The sequence below is a fragment of the Miniopterus schreibersii genome (assembly GCF_964146895.1).
Source record: "Miniopterus schreibersii genome assembly, chromosome: 3".
In the NCBI taxonomy this organism is placed as follows: domain Eukaryota; kingdom Metazoa; phylum Chordata; class Mammalia; order Chiroptera; family Miniopteridae; genus Miniopterus; species Miniopterus schreibersii.
Genome location: NC_138103.1, coordinates 52,547,149 through 52,564,434, shown reverse-complemented (window position 1 = coordinate 52,564,434; position 17,286 = coordinate 52,547,149). Strand labels below are relative to the sequence as shown.

At 39.5% G+C, this 17,286-nt stretch overlaps 1 protein-coding gene across 7 annotated transcripts in view; it reads right to left on the bottom strand.

Moving 5' to 3' along the window:
• Positions 1–265: 265 nt before the first annotated feature.
• ERAP1 (endoplasmic reticulum aminopeptidase 1) overlaps positions 266–17,286 on the bottom strand; it is a 31,096-nt gene continuing 14,075 nt past the window's right edge. For all 7 annotated transcript variants that reach the window (XM_081131568.1, XM_081131572.1, XM_081131570.1 and 4 more), the window contains 12 exons: positions 16,869–17,000; positions 14,302–14,433; positions 14,073–14,144; positions 12,593–12,747; positions 11,060–11,139; positions 10,305–10,488; positions 8,781–8,937; positions 8,013–8,197; positions 6,957–7,118; positions 6,360–6,500; positions 5,756–5,837; positions 266–1,945 (listed from right to left, as the gene is read on the bottom strand). In XM_081131568.1, coding sequence (XP_080987694.1) covers positions 1,790–1,945; positions 5,756–5,837; positions 6,360–6,500; positions 6,957–7,118; positions 8,013–8,197; positions 8,781–8,937; positions 10,305–10,488; positions 11,060–11,139; positions 12,593–12,747; positions 14,073–14,144; positions 14,302–14,433; positions 16,869–17,000 — 1,638 coding nt within the window. In that variant the 3' untranslated portion in view covers positions 266–1,789. The remainder of the gene's footprint in view (positions 1,946–5,755; positions 5,838–6,359; positions 6,501–6,956; positions 7,119–8,012; positions 8,198–8,780; positions 8,938–10,304; positions 10,489–11,059; positions 11,140–12,592; positions 12,748–14,072; positions 14,145–14,301; positions 14,434–16,868; positions 17,001–17,286) is intronic.

The window sequence follows — 17,286 nt, the reverse complement described above, 5'->3', positions numbered from 1 at the left end:
CAGATGTTTGCAAGGATATGGCTGCAGTATTACTAACTTGATGCATATGTAGTATTTTTAAACAACCAAAATCCAAAGATTTAAGAAATGCCTATGAAGTATACATTTAAGGTCCTCTGAATAGGCCTTTTTATTTATTAGAAATGTCTTCAAGACTTGGGTGTTTGCTAGTAAGTAATGATGACTTAGTAAGTTTCAGGATCTAAAGCAGTCCTTTTTTACCCATCTAATTAGGAGGAAATAATTGCAAATATCTGCTTAGAGGTAAATAACAGACAACTTTTTATTACCAAAAAGGTTTTGCACATTGTTGTGGCAATCTTGTGTCTATTTAGGAAATGGACTTCTCCAAAAGCAAATGAAAGTAGGTTCCTCAGGTGACCAAACCGAAGATCACCATTTCCATGTTTCATTAATTAAGATGTAAAATACAATTAAAGAAAATATTTTACATTCAAATCTTGGCTTTATGTTTTTTTAGAAGGAAAATACCTGGGGGGTAGAAATTACCAGTGATTTGTTTCTTGCACCATTAAACCATGCAATATGTATAAAAATGGAATTGTAAGCTCATTTATGTCCAGAAAAGTCACTATTCCTAGTGAAAAAATTTTGACATTTTTCATATCATTCCCTTATCTTGAAAATTCTGCGGTACATTAAAAACCTCATAAAAGATTTCACTTAGAGTAATATAAAATATTTTCAGATTCACAATACATTGTCATTTACTGGAGACTGTAATGACTTATTGGCAATCTGTTGCAATTATGAGTTATTCAGGAATTATAAACTAGGCTAAATAACCAGCAGGGAGGGGAAGAACCGCCTGCATAAGGGTCAACAGCTCTCAGGTTCAGCTTCAAATGAAGTTCCTCTAGACCTGAATGTACTCTGCTATCTCAGAAGGGGCACTATCAGGGTCCCTGAGGAAATAGATGCCACTCAAATTAGGATTACCTGAGGAGGGTTCCATAAAAGGGGGGGGGGGGGTTAAAACAAAAATGCAGGCAGGGACACATGGAAACCACAAGTACAGCCAGGACTAGTAAAAGCCAGGCTGCCACTTCACCCCTCATCCTGAAGGGGTGAGAAGGAAGGGGCTACTGGAATGCAGAGATGGGGAGGGCTCAATGGGAAAGGGGGGCGCCCGGCCGGCGCTGAGACCTTGAGTGGAGGCCAGCCTGAGGCAGCCTGCAAAGGAACTAGGGGGATAAGCACCCCACCTCCTCTTTCCCACCCCAGCTCCAATCTGCCCTCCTGAGAGACTCACCACAAGCCAAAGGGCAAGGAAGCCTGATGGGGTACATGTAGGGGTTCAAGTTTGCCCAGGGCATGCAGCAAGGAAGAGAAGGTAGAAAGTGGACCAGGCTCCTCCTGGCTTAGTCACCGATCCAGGTGGTCACTGGCAGTAGTCCCCACTGTTCAGTGTTACAAGGAAACTAAAAAACCAGCCTACGATTGACAAACACGTGGGAGGGAGGAGTTTGGAGACTGGGGGGCTTAAGTATAAAATATAAAAGAAGAATTAAGTACTTTACTCCTCGGTAGTGGGGAACCCACTTGGGGTTTACACTGCGGACAACACTGTAAATGAAACACACGATAGAAATAACCCACTGGTGAAAAAATGAACAGCCAGCCTTTTCCCAGGACTAGACAAGTGAGTAAGAAGTTGAAGGAAAAGTATCTTCAGTGGGAGCCAAAAAGCCATCTCTAGATTGAAAATATCCATATTCGACAAAATGGTGGTGAGTTTCGATCGCAGGAACCAACAAGGAACAAATTTTTACAGCAGTTCAAGATTTGAGTTTTGGAGCCACACTCTGATTTTATCGAAATTCTTATCCATCCAACGTATGTTTTCCTCAATGGTTTCAATTGTTTGTTGGACACAACGGAGCTGAGAACCATTTTCTTTCAAAGAGCTGAAGAATTCTTTTACCTTGTGAGAAAAAAATGTGTCTCTTAAAATTTTGCTTTATTACATTATACAAATGTAAGTTCAGGCTAGTTGAAAGAAAACCGAAGCCAAAATTCCAGCATTTGTCAAAATTCTATATGGAAGGCAGCGCCAGGTGTCTGGATACGATTATGTACACAAACTTAAGCTATACGAAATGAGCTCATGCCTCATGATGTCAAGTTTTGTTTTTTCTCTGCAGTTTTCTAATTTATTCACAGTTGCCAGATTCTAAAAGACTTCACTGTTTACCACTTTATAATTAAGGTTTAATTGAGTGTGTCTATTTGATGTGTATTCTGTTATATACACACAGATGCGAACTTAATTTTTTTTAATGATATCTAAAAAGCAGTATGTGCACAGTGTCTTCTCTGCCAAGCAAAACAGTTTCAACCACATAAATGCAGTCTTTCTCCATGGACCTAGCCTTTCGTGTCATTACAGGAACACTGTGGGGAATGGGATTCTTAGCAAGTTATGGTGGTAATACCCCAAACTTGGCCAAGTTTTTGTCATCCTAATCCACAATTCAGGTACTGTTCCCTCAAGGTAAAACCCACACAAAGTTTCCCATGGTTTTAAAGAGAGAAGAAACTTGACTATCTCCTTGAAAATAACTTTTTGCTGTTCCATCACTGGGTATCTTAACCCTGTTAAGCTCGGATGAGGAACAGGCTTTCTTTGCCATAGCACTGATCATTGTGCACCTCTGTTTCACCTTAAAGGGTTCTTAACCTTTTCCCATAAATTTTCATAGCATTAATCCATCAATTTCTGATTTTGTAGACAGAAAGCAAGTCTAGGCCAAGACGTATTGTTTATTCAGCATGGATTCCAGACAGTTCATTCCTTAAAAAAAATCCATGCCATAATATCATGAGTTTGAAAAGAAGAGGGGTGTAGAATAGGTTTTTGAAAGACCAAATCCTAATTTTAAATGATGCAAGGTTGTTTTAAAATTATATCTCAGTGCAACTTCTTGATGAGCTTAGAGGCATGCCCTCCTGCTGTGGCAACCTAGAAAATACTCTCCTCTGTCCTAAGTGTAGCTCAACCTTCTTTCATACTCTCAGAACTGAAGATTAATTGATACTCAATCAAAAATCACTCTGGGCACTCTTCAACAATCAAACCACATCAGTAATTTTACCAGTGGGTCAAACTGTCTAATCCTGAAGGATCCCATCATGATAGAACCACTAAAAAGCAGACCTACAAGATTTGCAACAAAACCAGTTGTTAACACTTGCCCTTAAATTTCTCCTGACCCAAAAGTCTCCCTCCTATATGATCTGCTTTGGGAAACGCAGCATGTCATCTGAGTATTTGATTCAAACCTGCCTCCTTGAGAACATTTTCAGTGCAACAAGCAGCATGATAAAGGCATAGAAACAGGTTTATTCTAACTAGTTTGAGCAAATAATTTAACTTCTCTGGGATAGTCTCATTTGTTAAATGAGAGTCATCTCTACATTGCAGAGGGGAGGTATATAACATGGGTAAGGTGCAGAACCTAAAACCCAGCGTGTATCAGGAACTTCACGTCATCCATTCGTGAATATCGACACTGGTACTGACTCAGCCCTTGCCTTAGTTACGGTGCTCGAACTGAGGATGAGGCAGTGCCGCAGAGCACCCTACGCTCGTGCAGCTTACAGTCTCCCTGGGGAGACAAGCAGTAAACTGTGATTACTGTAAATACACTACTGTGAAAATAAACCAGGGCTGTGACAGTAACTGGGGCGGGGGTGGTCTGCTGCACACGGAGTGGCCTAGGAAAGTGACCTTGAGCTGGAACCCTGAAAGGGTAAAATGAGCTTTCCAGCAGAGTTGGGGAAAGAGCAAGCTAGGCAGAGAAGAAAGTGCAGAGCCTTAGAGGTCAGAGAACCAGCTGGCGGCCCAGGAGCAGGAGCAGGAGGAGGCCGAGTGGCTGGAGCACTGAGAGACAGTGAACAAGGAGAGCAGGTGAGAACTGGCGGGAGAGGTGGGCAGGGGCAGGTCATCACAGCCTTGTACACACAGGAAGGAGAGATTTGGACTTTATTGCAAGAACCATAGGGTTTTAAGAAGCAGGTCAATGGTGGGCTGATTTTCAGTTTTAAATGTGGAAAATGGTTTGGTTAATGGCGAAGTGGCAGGAGGGAGGCCAGTTAGGAAGCTATCACCACAGACCAGGCAAAAAATAAGAAAAGCTTGGACGGGCTAAGAGGCAGAAAGACATCCAAAGCTATGTTGCATATACCAAAGACAGGGCCGACAGGACTCAGGGATGATTTAGATGTGAGGGGGAGGAAGGGCTCAGGGTGACTCCTATGTTTTAAATGTCAGTAGGATGCTCTCTAGTATGACATTATCTCAGGCTCCTTCATTTCCATGTCCTGCCTCAAAGATTTTGCACCTGATATCTTCTATGCACACAACACTCTCCTAGATATCTGCATTTCCTTCAATATCCACTCAAATGTCTCCTAAACATCCTGTAAAGCACAGTGCCACTCCTTCCTCCAGGCACTCTCTATCCTTACCTTAGTCAGTCTTCAACCTGACAAAGGCTGTTTGTCTGTAATTCTCTGATTTCCCTGGAATTTACGCTACATGAGAACAGGGGCATTTGTCTCTTCTGTTCATCACCATACCCCAGAACCTAAAACCTGCCATATAGTAACAATAGGATGTCTTGAGCGAATTAATGAGAAAATGAATGAATGAAATGTTTTGTTGCTACAGATCTGTTCTATAGACAGCTGTCTAGTCACAGCCTATGGATAACTCTTCGGTCATCACACAGATACCTCTGCTGTGGTCCTCACTGGAGTTCAAGCTTGAGATATTATGTGTGAGTTAATTTTACAAGCCTGGGTGAGGCTGCTGAAAACTGGACAAAAGTTAAGGGTACATGACATTTCTTTTGCATTTTCAAAGCACTCTTCCTATATCAAGCTAGACTGCAGTGTAACCAGGCTACACGTGAAACTATTCCTTAAAAATTAATATTTGGCTCTCAGATTTTATCTAAATGCAACACAGTTTTAGAACCACGTAAAATTTGTTCTACGACTTTACTATAGAAAACATTATCATAGACTGGACACCACAAACAACCCATATATCAAATTCTTCAGAGCTTAAGACTGGGAGAAAGCATGCTTTTGTGGAAAACTTGTATGGTTCCCTCTTCCCAGACAATAAGAATAACTCATACTGTGTTCTCATTTTTCCTTGACTGCTAGGAAGCTGTGATAAAGTTAGGGTTCAATTGCAATAAATTATCCTCAGCATAAATCCTTCAGACAGTTACCTCTTTCTGTCCATTATGCAACTTTTCTTTATTTTAACATTTCTTTTATATCTGGACCTTATAATCTGCCTGAAATCCTTTCTGAAAGTAGATGTTGTATAAATAAGGAACAGGAAATCATGAACCTGGATAGTGGAGAAGCTGGATTCCACCTACCTCTTTCACAGAGGCTGGATGGCCACTTCAGTAACTTATACCTCTAATGATCACTTTAATCACCTGAAAACGGGATTGAGTGTCTAAAGTGATTTTTAAGCTCTAAAATCTAATGGCAAGGCTAAGACTTCTTCATGTGTTTGGGAAGAGACAGTTTTTACTAGTTCATTTGTAACTAACTGATTCTTGCTTACATTAAAACCACCATAGCATCCAAAAAGAACATCTACTAAATGACAAAATCTATTTCTAACTCATCACATCTTAAAAATGTGTTGTCTAACCCATACTTATTAGCTAATTGTCACTTAAGCTTAAAGAGATTTTTTTTTTACCTCTTCAAGCCGTGCTCTTGTGGAGAACTGATTTGTTGTTCCCATCACCATGTAGGCTATGGTAGATGAGCCAAGTTCAAACCTAGAAATGGAAACCATCAAGTTATATTGTGAAATATTTATTTTTTCAACATATATTTTTAAGTGCCTCGTATGTTATAGCATTTAACTAAAAACTGGTTAGGCATGAAAAACATGGACATGATCCCTACCCTCCAATGGGTTAATATCTAGTTGCCAAAAAATAAACACCAACAGCTGAATAAAAATGAAATACCCAAAAGAAAATGATAGAGGTAATAAGGCTATATAAGTTAGACAAGGGCAGATACAAACCAGTGAAAGTGCTGAGCAGGAGACTTCTGGTAGGTCAGTGGGTGCAGGGAGGGATTATTCCGCATGGAATGGAAAACCTGACTACCCAGATTCATGAACTAGCAATGAATTAGAGTTTTATATTTTCTAAGGCTATTTTAAGGACCTCTACTTTCTAGCTTCAATGAAAACCCCCTTTAGACGATCACTGTTGTTTTACAAACAAAGCAAAACCATAGCCAGGTTAAGGAACTTTTCCAGGCACAGCACAGTCTTTGGCACTACTTACTTTTGCACAAGTTTATTCCAATTCTCCCTCAGAAACTTCCAGGCCAATGGATATCCCACTGGGTTTTTGCCAATCATTGTAAGAATACCTGGAAACTCTTGAGTTTTTATTACATCTCCTTTAAAACTTTGGTCTAGGAGCCTAGAATGATTAAGAGAAGAAATGTTAGCAATGGATACACCCCCAAAAAGTTGTAAATGATAAAGTTATTCCATAAAATAATTTGTGAAAGAAAAGAAGCCACTCTGCCCTCTGCCAATAACAAAGACCAAAAAGATAATAGGTAACCAGAGCCCTGACAAACTCACCATAGCTACGTAATAAAACTAACAAACACATATTCTCACATATTCTCTCATTTGCTCATAAGAGGAGCTAAGAAAGTATAAATTTGTTATTTTAAAGATACACAAATGTATGCTCCTTTAAATATTTTTCCTAACAATTATTCACCAGCCTTGTTAGATATGTGGTTGCTAGTATAAATGTTCCCAGCAGAACAGATAATTCCTGGCCAAAAGAACAAAAACAGATGTCAGAAGGATCTGATCTAACTTAATTCCTTTGTTCATGCACGAGCATGAATGAATTACTCACCACTGAAGCTTTTCCTTATTTTGGCTAACACAGAGGGCAAATTCAATTTGGTTTTTCTCGGTACTGGACAGAGAAGACTGATATTTACTATAGAGAAAATCCCATCCGTCAGTGGTCTGGGCTCCCACAGCAAACACTGCCAAGGTCACATCGTTGGGCAGCCTGTGGGGGAAAAACATACTAGGTGAGAGTCTAAGATGTAGGAACTGTGTTTGGATGCAGAATGGTGACCAATTATAAACTGATAAGCTGGCCCCATGATCAGGGAAACATGCCTCGAAATCTAAACAAAAATAACCTCTTTCCTTCAGTTAAATTTTTTGAAAGAGGCAAGAGAAAATATCTAAAATTAGGTTGTGAGTAGCCTTCTGGAAAATGTAATGTGAAACACCACTTTTACAAGTATCTATGAATCTAACATGCTTTAATGATGCAGGGTGACTCAACAGGTGGTCACTTTCAAGCCAAAATAAAGAGATTCAAACTAGACTCAAGATGTAGTCCATGAACAAACATCAGGAATCCAATGCTTGTTTACAAGCATTTCTTTCAATGAAAGTGTGTGTACCATTGGCTTAATATTTGCCAAATGGGATTTAAACCCCAAATGTACCTAAGAATAGTAAGAATTAAATTTCCAAACAGAGGAAGATCCTACTTTATTTAGACAGCGTCAGCAACTACTATGCACCTACTGACAGGGACTTTGGTCACCCAAAGGAAATACTGTGAGCTGCATTGCCTCTGGTCCTGGCAGTGCAGCTGTCTCAGTTCCGATCAAGTTTTGTACCCTTGGCTGCACAGAGTGGGAACTATTCTAATCCCATTCTAACTCTGCAGATATTTGACTTTTGTGCATAGAATTTCCCTCCTAGCATTAGAGTTGAGAGATACATAGATAAATCTTAGGGAGTAATTTATTTTCCTAAAATGGGAGACAGCGGAGACTTGTCTATAGCTGGTTTTGCTTCTAACATTCAGCAGTGATGATGGAAAATAGAAAAGGTACCCCCCCCCCCCTTCCATGAACGAACTGGCTGTTTGCTAAGGACAGACCTCAAGTTTCCATCGGCTTCCTTCCATTCTCTGAAATAGCGTTCCGCCCTCTGCACACAGGGCTGATACTTGCGCACACAGGCAAAGAGAAGGAGCTGACTCCGCAGCATTCGCTCTGAGACGGAGCCCTCGTCAGTCCAGGTCTGCTTGTCAATGAGGCGCCTCAGCAGCCTGATGAGAAAGGCCTGAGGGAAAGCCACAGTGTCACCAGTACTGTCCCAGGTCCTCTCATTTTGATATAATACAATACACTCAGGTGAGAGGGAATATTTTTAAAAGCTTAATGCAACTCTTAAATAAGAAATGATAAACTATTTTAGTATTTGCATAACAATCTTTTATAAATTTATCTTTACCTACTTAAAATCAGGATAAACTACCACTTTTAAAACAAAGAGAGTTTATATGACTACATTTTGAGGGCAAATTATACAACGGGACTTCATGATATTTTGCCAAAAGATAACAACTTTATACCTCTTCCTCAAGTACCTGAGTCCCAGAAAATCTTAATAGCAGCCATCATAATACAGAAGTAAAATGAAATAAAGGATTTGCAAAAGGAAGGGAATAAGAAATCCATGAAAATTAAGTAGAGTCTCAGAGCGCCGTGTCTATTTTTAGCGCTAAAATAAAACCAATATCTTTGCCAGTCAACCCAAATACTGAGTTCATTTTGATTTACTTTTCTTTAATGGTAAGAATTCTTCCACACCCATAGAAAAACAAACCACTTTTGTAACTACTCAATTTATTTCAGGCTTTTACCTTGAATTGAATTTCCACTTCATTCATATCTCTTTTCTCCATTAACTTATACATAGGTATCAGCTCATCCAAACCTTGGAAAACGGGCATAATTTCCGTTTCATGTTTCAAGTACAGGGCTAAATTCAAGGCTTTTTCAATCGGTAGCTTTCCAATGCTGGTCAGGAGATACCATGGTTAGCAGTTTAAAAAGAGAATCCAGGAACTTAACTTTTTGTTTCAAAAGATATTTTAACAATCTCCCAGCAAAATAAATCAATCAGTTATCAATGCCCCTTATAAATAAGGATCTTTATATTAGTATCTTCTCTGTCACAAATAACACATCTGGCATATTTACCCCGTGGAGGAAGTTTCTCAAATAACAACAGAGCTAGGGCTAACTTGTGGTTAAGACAAAATGGAAGCATGTCAGGGTCTGTCCCTCTAGGAAACGCTGGACTGTGTGAACTTCCAGGGTAAGATGGGGATTTTGATCAAAGATCCTTCACGAAGCCCAGTCGGAGAGACTGCCACTCTAAGTTAACTGTGTGAGTCTTTGGAGTCAACACATCCTCTCCTCCATTCCAAAAAGGAACTGAATATACATATAAACCCTTGGTTATAGAGGGCTGGTGCTAAAAGCCTCAGTGGTAAGGTATATGCTCATATAAACACAAAACCCTCTAAGATTTAAGCAGCAGTATGCTACAGAGGGGGATACTTTCAGGCACTCAGAACAGCTGGCTAAGCAACCCCTATTTTTACCCCCTATTGCTTTTTGTCACCTCAAGAGGCCCAGAGGAGGAAGAACTTGGCATTTAGAGCAGAAGTGCATGGGGCATGAGAAGTATAAATTATTCCTCTCTACCTGGGAGATTCCCCTTAGGACTTCTGCTCTGCCTAAATAAAGAAGAAATGCAAGTTTTTGGCTTGCAGACTATTTCCTTAAACACCTTTGTCATGGGGCAAAAAAATTAAACACTATCCTCAGCAGTTCAAAGGTCATTTGGTTGAGTGGCATTTTATGAGCTGTATTCCATAAAGATGCTGTGAAGTTCAGGGATATGGGTTGCAGGGTGGGGGTGGAGGGAGCCTGATTTAATCCAGGAGATGTAACTTGAACAACTTGGGCCTGGGCCACTCATTCTTGGGAGAAGGCTTCAAGCTTGTTAAAGACCCAGCAGGGGAGAAACCTGATCTGGTAAAGCAGGGCGAGAAAAAGAAGCAGGACAAGCCTTTAGAAACTAGGCAAGGGGCTTCTCCAGGGTGTGGGTCTCCTGATTTTCTGCACATTAGCCTCCACATGATCCTAGTTGTTAATGAAAAAGATTAAAATACAGATTCCTTCCTTTACCTTACTCAGCAGACACAGACAGGAGGTTAACCAAAAGGCTAAAAGCAACCTTGGGTTCTTAGAAAAACTTAGGGGAAAACACCCTTCAACTTATTAGCAATCAATCATTTTCATCTTTAGAAATCAAGAATTTGAGTGATAACAGCTGCTCTCAGAAATAAACCAAGACTCTAAGGAGCTTGTATTACCTGACAAGCTGAAACACATTGTTAATGAGACTGGCCCGATCATTACTGCTGATTGCTGTGTGTGTTCCTTGTAAAAGGCCAGTCAAAGAGTCCCATCCATCATCCTCATAATGCACGATGTAATAGCCATTCATTCCCACATTGAATTTGATCCATTCCACCTCTTCCGGGAGGATGAGCACATCTAGGGCAGATGAGATAAGTCACGGCTCCATTTTCTCTCTTGACGGATGAAAGCTTTTCTGATCAGAGACCGGACACGAAACTACAGGCAAGTTTAATACTGAACAATTTTAATACTGAAATGAGTTTCATATTAACATGTTTCTTTTAGAAACCAAAAAACAGCATCCTGGTACACAAAAGCTAACCCTAGTTTTAGACACCGATTTTATGAGATTTATAGATCTATGAGAAGAATGCAGCCACGTTTCAGGCCATCCGTATGACACAACCCAGCAATGTTAACAAAGTAATGGGGAATTTTCACTAGGAATCCCTTCTTTTTAGCATTACATAACTCAATTGTTTTCATCTTTATCTGGCAAGATACTGGCCTTTTTTCAACCAGACAGTATTTTCCAACCTATAGTCTTCACTAGAAAATGAAAGCCAGAGATTTGCTGAAGATAAAAGGTTGACCTGATCCTTTTTGTTTTAACCAAGATAAATAGCAAAAGAAAGGTGGTACCTAAATCCTGCACATTTCCAGAGCTCTTTCTTTCATTAACCTAGTTATCTCCCCGACAAATTACCTGTTTTTGTCTTCAGCAAAAATCTATGGACTGAATCTGATTTGCTGGTGATGAATGTCAATGGAACATGCCATAGGTACCTGAAAGGAAGGAGGGTGAATTGCTCATTAGTTGAGTCAACTGAACAAGCAGCTATTAAATCACCTACCACATACCAGGCACCTCCTAATTTAAGAAAGAAGGGTACCAAAGCTGCTATCGCCAAGAGATCAAAACACCCCCATCCCGTTTTTCAGGCACTATTCATCCTTCTCGGGCTCGTTGGGTAGAGTTGGGAATTTGGGCTCAAGTGAGCCCTGACAGCCCTTACAGTGACTGGCTGGAGCTCAGGGCTGAACTTAAAAACCATGACCACTAGTAATGGCACAAATTGACATCATGTGCTTCCGAAATCATATACTAAGAAGAACACATCACTTCTATGGAATTCCTGCTAATGATGCATAACCTGAATCTGATCACGAAGAAACAGCAGAAAACCCAAATTGGAGGACATTCCACAAAATAATTGGCCTGTACCCTTCAAAAATGTCAAGGTCAAAACAGACAAAGACTTGAGGAACAGTTTCAGAGAAGAGACTAAAGAAATACAATTAATACAATGTGATCTTATATTGAATCCTTCCTGAAGGACAATTTTTCTTTTTCTATAAAGACATTAGGACAATTGGAAAAATCTGAATAAAGTTTATAGGTCAGATAATAGCACTGTATTGAGTTTATTTCATAATTTTAATAATTGTGCTGTGGCTATATAAGTGAATGTTCTTGTTTTTTAGAAAATACTACACTAAAGTATTTTGAGGTAAAGGATTATCATGTCTACAAATTCCTCTCAAACCGGGAAAAGCTGAATGAGAGAGAAATATAGAGAAAACATATTAGAGTTCAATAAGATATTTTATATACACACACACACAGAGAGAGAGAGAGAGAGAGAGAGAGAGAAAGCAAATGTGGTAAACAGTTAATATATATGTCTGGGTAAAAGATATATGGAAATATTTGCGCTCTTCTTGCAACTTCTCCATTAACTCTAAAACTCTTTTGAAATAAAATTTTTAAAATAGTGTGCATCTAGGGCCAATCAAGCTGCAGTGTGTCATTTCCAGTGATGTCCTTCTGTCATGTTAAGCTGACAAACAAGTTCCATGATCCAACTGAGACTTCCAAAAGAAAAGAATTGAGTCTCTCATGATTCCCAGAAGTCATAATTTCCAAGCACTACTGTAACTTAGTGGCAGTTACTTAGATTCTAGCCAGTAACTGGAAATTACCATCTAATCAAAGTACAAAACATGAGCATGTTAAAATAATTATACATCATCCGCTTCACTGAGATGAACCAAGGTTTTAGAGCCCCCTTCATCCTCTTGGGGAGATGGTGGTGTGTATGTCAACTTCATAGCATATGTAGATTTGATTGAAACATTTTAGCAATAAAGGTAAGGGCACTATTTCAAAAATAAGGTTTTGTCCTCTAAGACAGATGTTACTGAAGCAACAGAATGAGTTTTTCTCAAGTACCCTTACCCAGTTTCTGGGGTGCCCTCAGATCCTTTCATATAGTGCTCTTGCTTCATGTGTACGTTCCTCCCTCTCACGGTGATGGTTATCAGGGGAAAGCCCTTCTGCAGTGTCCAGGTGTTCATCATGGTTTTCACATCAAGGCCTTCCTGTTTCCAGTGCTGGTTTATACAAAAAACACAGATGCATGACCCACTTAGACCCAACTAAGCCAGGACAGGGCCCAAGCTTGCACGGAGCTGCTACCAGTTGCCACCTCCCCTGTGAAGCTCTTCCCTCATCCCTTCCCCCGCTCCCCAGCCCCTGCTCTGCCCCCTCCCCCACTGTCTCCAACCACAGCATGTTGTCCATTAAAGCGCTGACTGTTTACTTTTCATTCTCTTTCTCTACACATGTGTCCTGAGAACAGGTATCATATCTGGTTCTACTATGCACACCTTGGGCTTGGCACCGGGCACAGAGCAGGCAAGGGAATGAATGAATGAAAGCAGAGAGACGGGAAAGCGGCCAGGCCTTCAACCCCTGCGTAATCACGCAGGCTCTCAGGCCAACAGGCGGGGAAAGCGCTCCTCCAGAGCTGGCCTTCCCCAGCGATAAGACCCAGATGGCCCACACTGCACAGGCAAGCAGGCGCTCAAAAGAGAGCATTTTCCATGATACTAAGGGAAGCTTCTAAGAAATATTTAAAAGCTAGTGAAAGGATAAAATACACTACAGAACAAATCTACAAACTACTGAATAAAGCCAACTCTAAAAACAGAAAAGCCAAGAAAATAGAAATATGATGGACGAGATTCTGTTAAATCTCCAGACGAACGCACAGCTGCCTGTGAAGAGTCCACAAGTCCAGATAAGCAGAGATGTAGACTGTTTTGAGATTCAGCTGTTTTGAATTCTTTACTGCTTATAGTTAAAAGCATGAATTAGCTCTAAATTCAAATCCCAGCTCTGCAATTTCCTAACCATATGCCTTTGGATTGCATATCCCCATCTGTAAAAATAGGGATAATAGTGCCCCACTCACAGGTTGACTGAGGAGAGGCAATAATATACATAAGTGCTTAGCACGTGCCTGACGCGTAGTAAGTGCTCAAGAATGCTCGCTGCCATCATTTGTTTCCTTACAGATGAAGAGCTCTGGGAATGATCGACATAGCCTTTCTGATAGATAAAGCCCTAATCTCCCACAGAAACCTGTCATAAATTCACCGCTTTACAGAGAGTCGAGCTGAAGAAATTAGTATCAGTGAGACGTGTTACCGAAGAAGGCTGTGCAACTCCCTTGTGTAGATAATTTTTTAAAAATTGTAAAAGGCTGTCAGTCTGGCATAGTTTAAATGCAGTCTTATCAAGAGCAAGGGTGATATCATCAAGGCCCTCAGAAAGTCTGGCACAGATCCAGCCTTCAAAGGATGTGGTGTAAAAGAAGAATGTGAGGGGCGGGGGGGGGGGGGGGGGGGGGGAGTGTACAGATGAAAGAACTTACTGAGGATGAAGATGAATGTTGACCCCTAGAGCAAAAGCCCTCCATCCTTTGTGTGCTGTCTGTAGGGCAAATCTAAAAACCGAAAATATACACATCACTCTCAGTCCTATAGAAAACACTCATGATTCTTCTCAGAGGGATTAATATGATGCAAAGGGGGGAAGGGGGACCCAAAATGATAATAAGCCTGTCAATCCCAAATGTAGAGATACACAAAGGACATACTCACACTTGCCATACTGTTCCACAGGTCCTCGTTTTTTGTGTTTTTATAACTATACGTCTGGAGATAATGTACAATGCCACTTTTAAACGCATCAGCACTAATATAATCCCTTAACATATTCAGAATACAAGATCCCTGGAAAGACAATACAGATAACTGTTAAATATACTTTGGCCTCAATCTAATCAACCACCACACTTTATTTTGGAATCATTCTTTTAAAAGTCTCCTTTTCTGGAAGAATTTCCTAGGTCCCTTCAAGGTAGAGGTAGTCTCCCTCTCCCTTTGGTTCTAGGGGATGGTGGGGTCACAAGATAGACAAAGCCTGGATCCCTGAATGTCCACATGAAGTGCCAACAGGACTGGTACTTATTTTACTGATATATAAGTGACATAGCATTATATTAGTTTCAGGTGTACAACATGATTTGATATTTGCATATATTGCAAAATAATCACAATAAGTCTAGTTAATATTCATCAACATATAGTTACAAAATAATTTTCCTGTGAAGACTTAAGATCTACTCTGTTAGCAACTTTCAAATATGCAATACATTACTAACCATTGTCACCATGCTTTACATTACATCCTATGACTTTTTTATATTTAGAAGTGGGTACCTTCTGACCCCTTTCATCCACTTTGCCCACCTCCCATCCCCCGTCTCTGGCAACCACCAATTTGTTGTGTGTCTATAAGCTTTGTTTTTTGTGGGGTTTTTTAAAGATTCCACATATAAGTGAGATCATAGGGTATTTGTCTTTCTCTCACTCATTTCACTTAGCATAAAGCCCTCAAGTTCCATCCATGTTGTCACAAATGGCAAGATTTTCTTTTTATGGCTGAATAATACTCCATCATATATATGCCACACACCCTTCATCCATCCATCCATCCATGAACATTTAGGTTTCCATATCTTGGCTATTGCAAGTAATGCCACAATGAACATGAGAGTGCATATATCTTTAGATTAGTGTTTTCATTTTCTTTGGATAAATACACAGAAGTGAAATTACTGAATCATATGGTAGCTTTATTTTTAATTTTTTGAGGAACCTCTACACTGTTTTCCATAGTGGCCACACCAATATACATTCCCACCAACAGTACACAAGGGTCCCCTTTTCTCCAAATCCTTGCCAACACTTGTTATTTCTTGTCTTTTTCATAGTAGGCATTTGAATAGGTGTGAGGTGGTATCTTACTGTGGTTTTGATTTGCATTTCTCTGATGATTAGTGATGTTGAGCGTTGTTTCATGTACCTGTTGGCCATCTGTATGTCTTCTTTGTAAAATTTTTATTCATTTCCACTGCCCATTTTAAAAATCAGATTGATTTTGTTATTGAGTTGTATAAGTCTTTTATATATTTTGTATTCTAACCCTTTATTAGATATATGATTTGCAAATATTTTTCCCATTCCATATGTGGTTTTTTTCATTTTGTTTCTTTTGCTGTGCAGAAGCTTTTTAGTTTATTGTAGTCCCACTTGTTTGTTTTTGCTTTTGTTGCTTGTACTTTGGTGTCATGTACAAAAAAAACATTGCCAAGACCCATGTTAAGGAGCTTTTCCCCAATGTTTCTTTAAAGATTTTTATAGTTTCTGGTCTTACATTTAAGTCTTTAATCCATTTTTAGTTAATTTTTCTGAATGGTGTAAGATATGAGTCAAGTTTTCCCAACACCATTTATTTAAGAGACTCTTTTCACAATTGTATATTCTTGGCTCCTTTGTCATAAACTGACCATATATGTGTGTGTTTATTTCTGGACTCTCTAATCTGTTCCACTGATCTAAGTGTTTGTTTATATCTGTTTTTTATCACTCCTACACTATTACAAAAACATCCAAGCAAGAAACACTTTTCTGTTTGCTGCAAATAAAACAGCCAAACACAATGATAAATGACACATTCTCTGCCTCAGTGAGAAGACAATAGAAATGGTGACATTGAAAGGGGAAGTTTAAAAGCAGAAACTTGATCTCATAAAGGAGCTATCACTTAGCCCCAGCCAATGCTGCCAAGAGAAATAAAGGACCAGTGTGACCAGAACCCTCCTCTCCCTCCCACAAGAGGAGCCACAAATCTGGATTTTTACATAAAATCTCCCAATTATTCAATATTGACAACAATTTCCAAATCTGTTATTAAACACATTGTGCAGAATAATACTTCGCAGTTCAACAATGCAAACCACTCCTAAAAGCACTGAAAGTTAAGCTACACAAGGGCAGGAATTTTTGCCTGGACAAAGTCAGTGCTCAATCAAGACCTATTTGTTGAATAATAAATAAAAGACAGAGTTTTGGTAGGCCGTGAATTTTCAACTTACAACAGAGTAAACGAAGTGTTTACCAAAATTTCATCTTTAGGGTTATGAGACAAATTGCAAGCTAGACCTAAAAGAGTGAACTCCAGCAGCACGGGTCAGAATAGAAGGCAGTCAATCTGGGTTGCTCCTTATGAAGGGACAGTCACCCTACAACCCTATCTATAACCTCTCCACCCCAGTATTTATAAGTTTTACTGTCCAAACTGCACCCTTACAATCCATTTTTACCTTATCATAAGAAACCTCATCAAACATCTCCCGAATCTGAGCAGGATTCTCAACAGGTGTGGACACAGGGTGTGAGGAATTTAATGCATCGACCTCCATTGCACTAAAACACTTGCCAAAGAAATAATCTTCCTATCGAGACAGAAAAAAAAGACAACACCAGCTACGATTTACATGTAGATGAAAAATATAAAAGGAGGAAGGTTTGATGTGGGGCAACAAGTTTATACTTCAAATTTCTGGTCCAATATATTCCATATTTATATAATTTACAAAATAAAATAGAGTTACTAACTTTTAAAGAGCACCCACTTTTGGTAAACATTTTAGATTTCTTGCATCTTAAATATTTACTTATCACTTTAGAATAAAGAAAACTTCATATTAACTTAAAAACAAAACCATTATGCCTACAGCC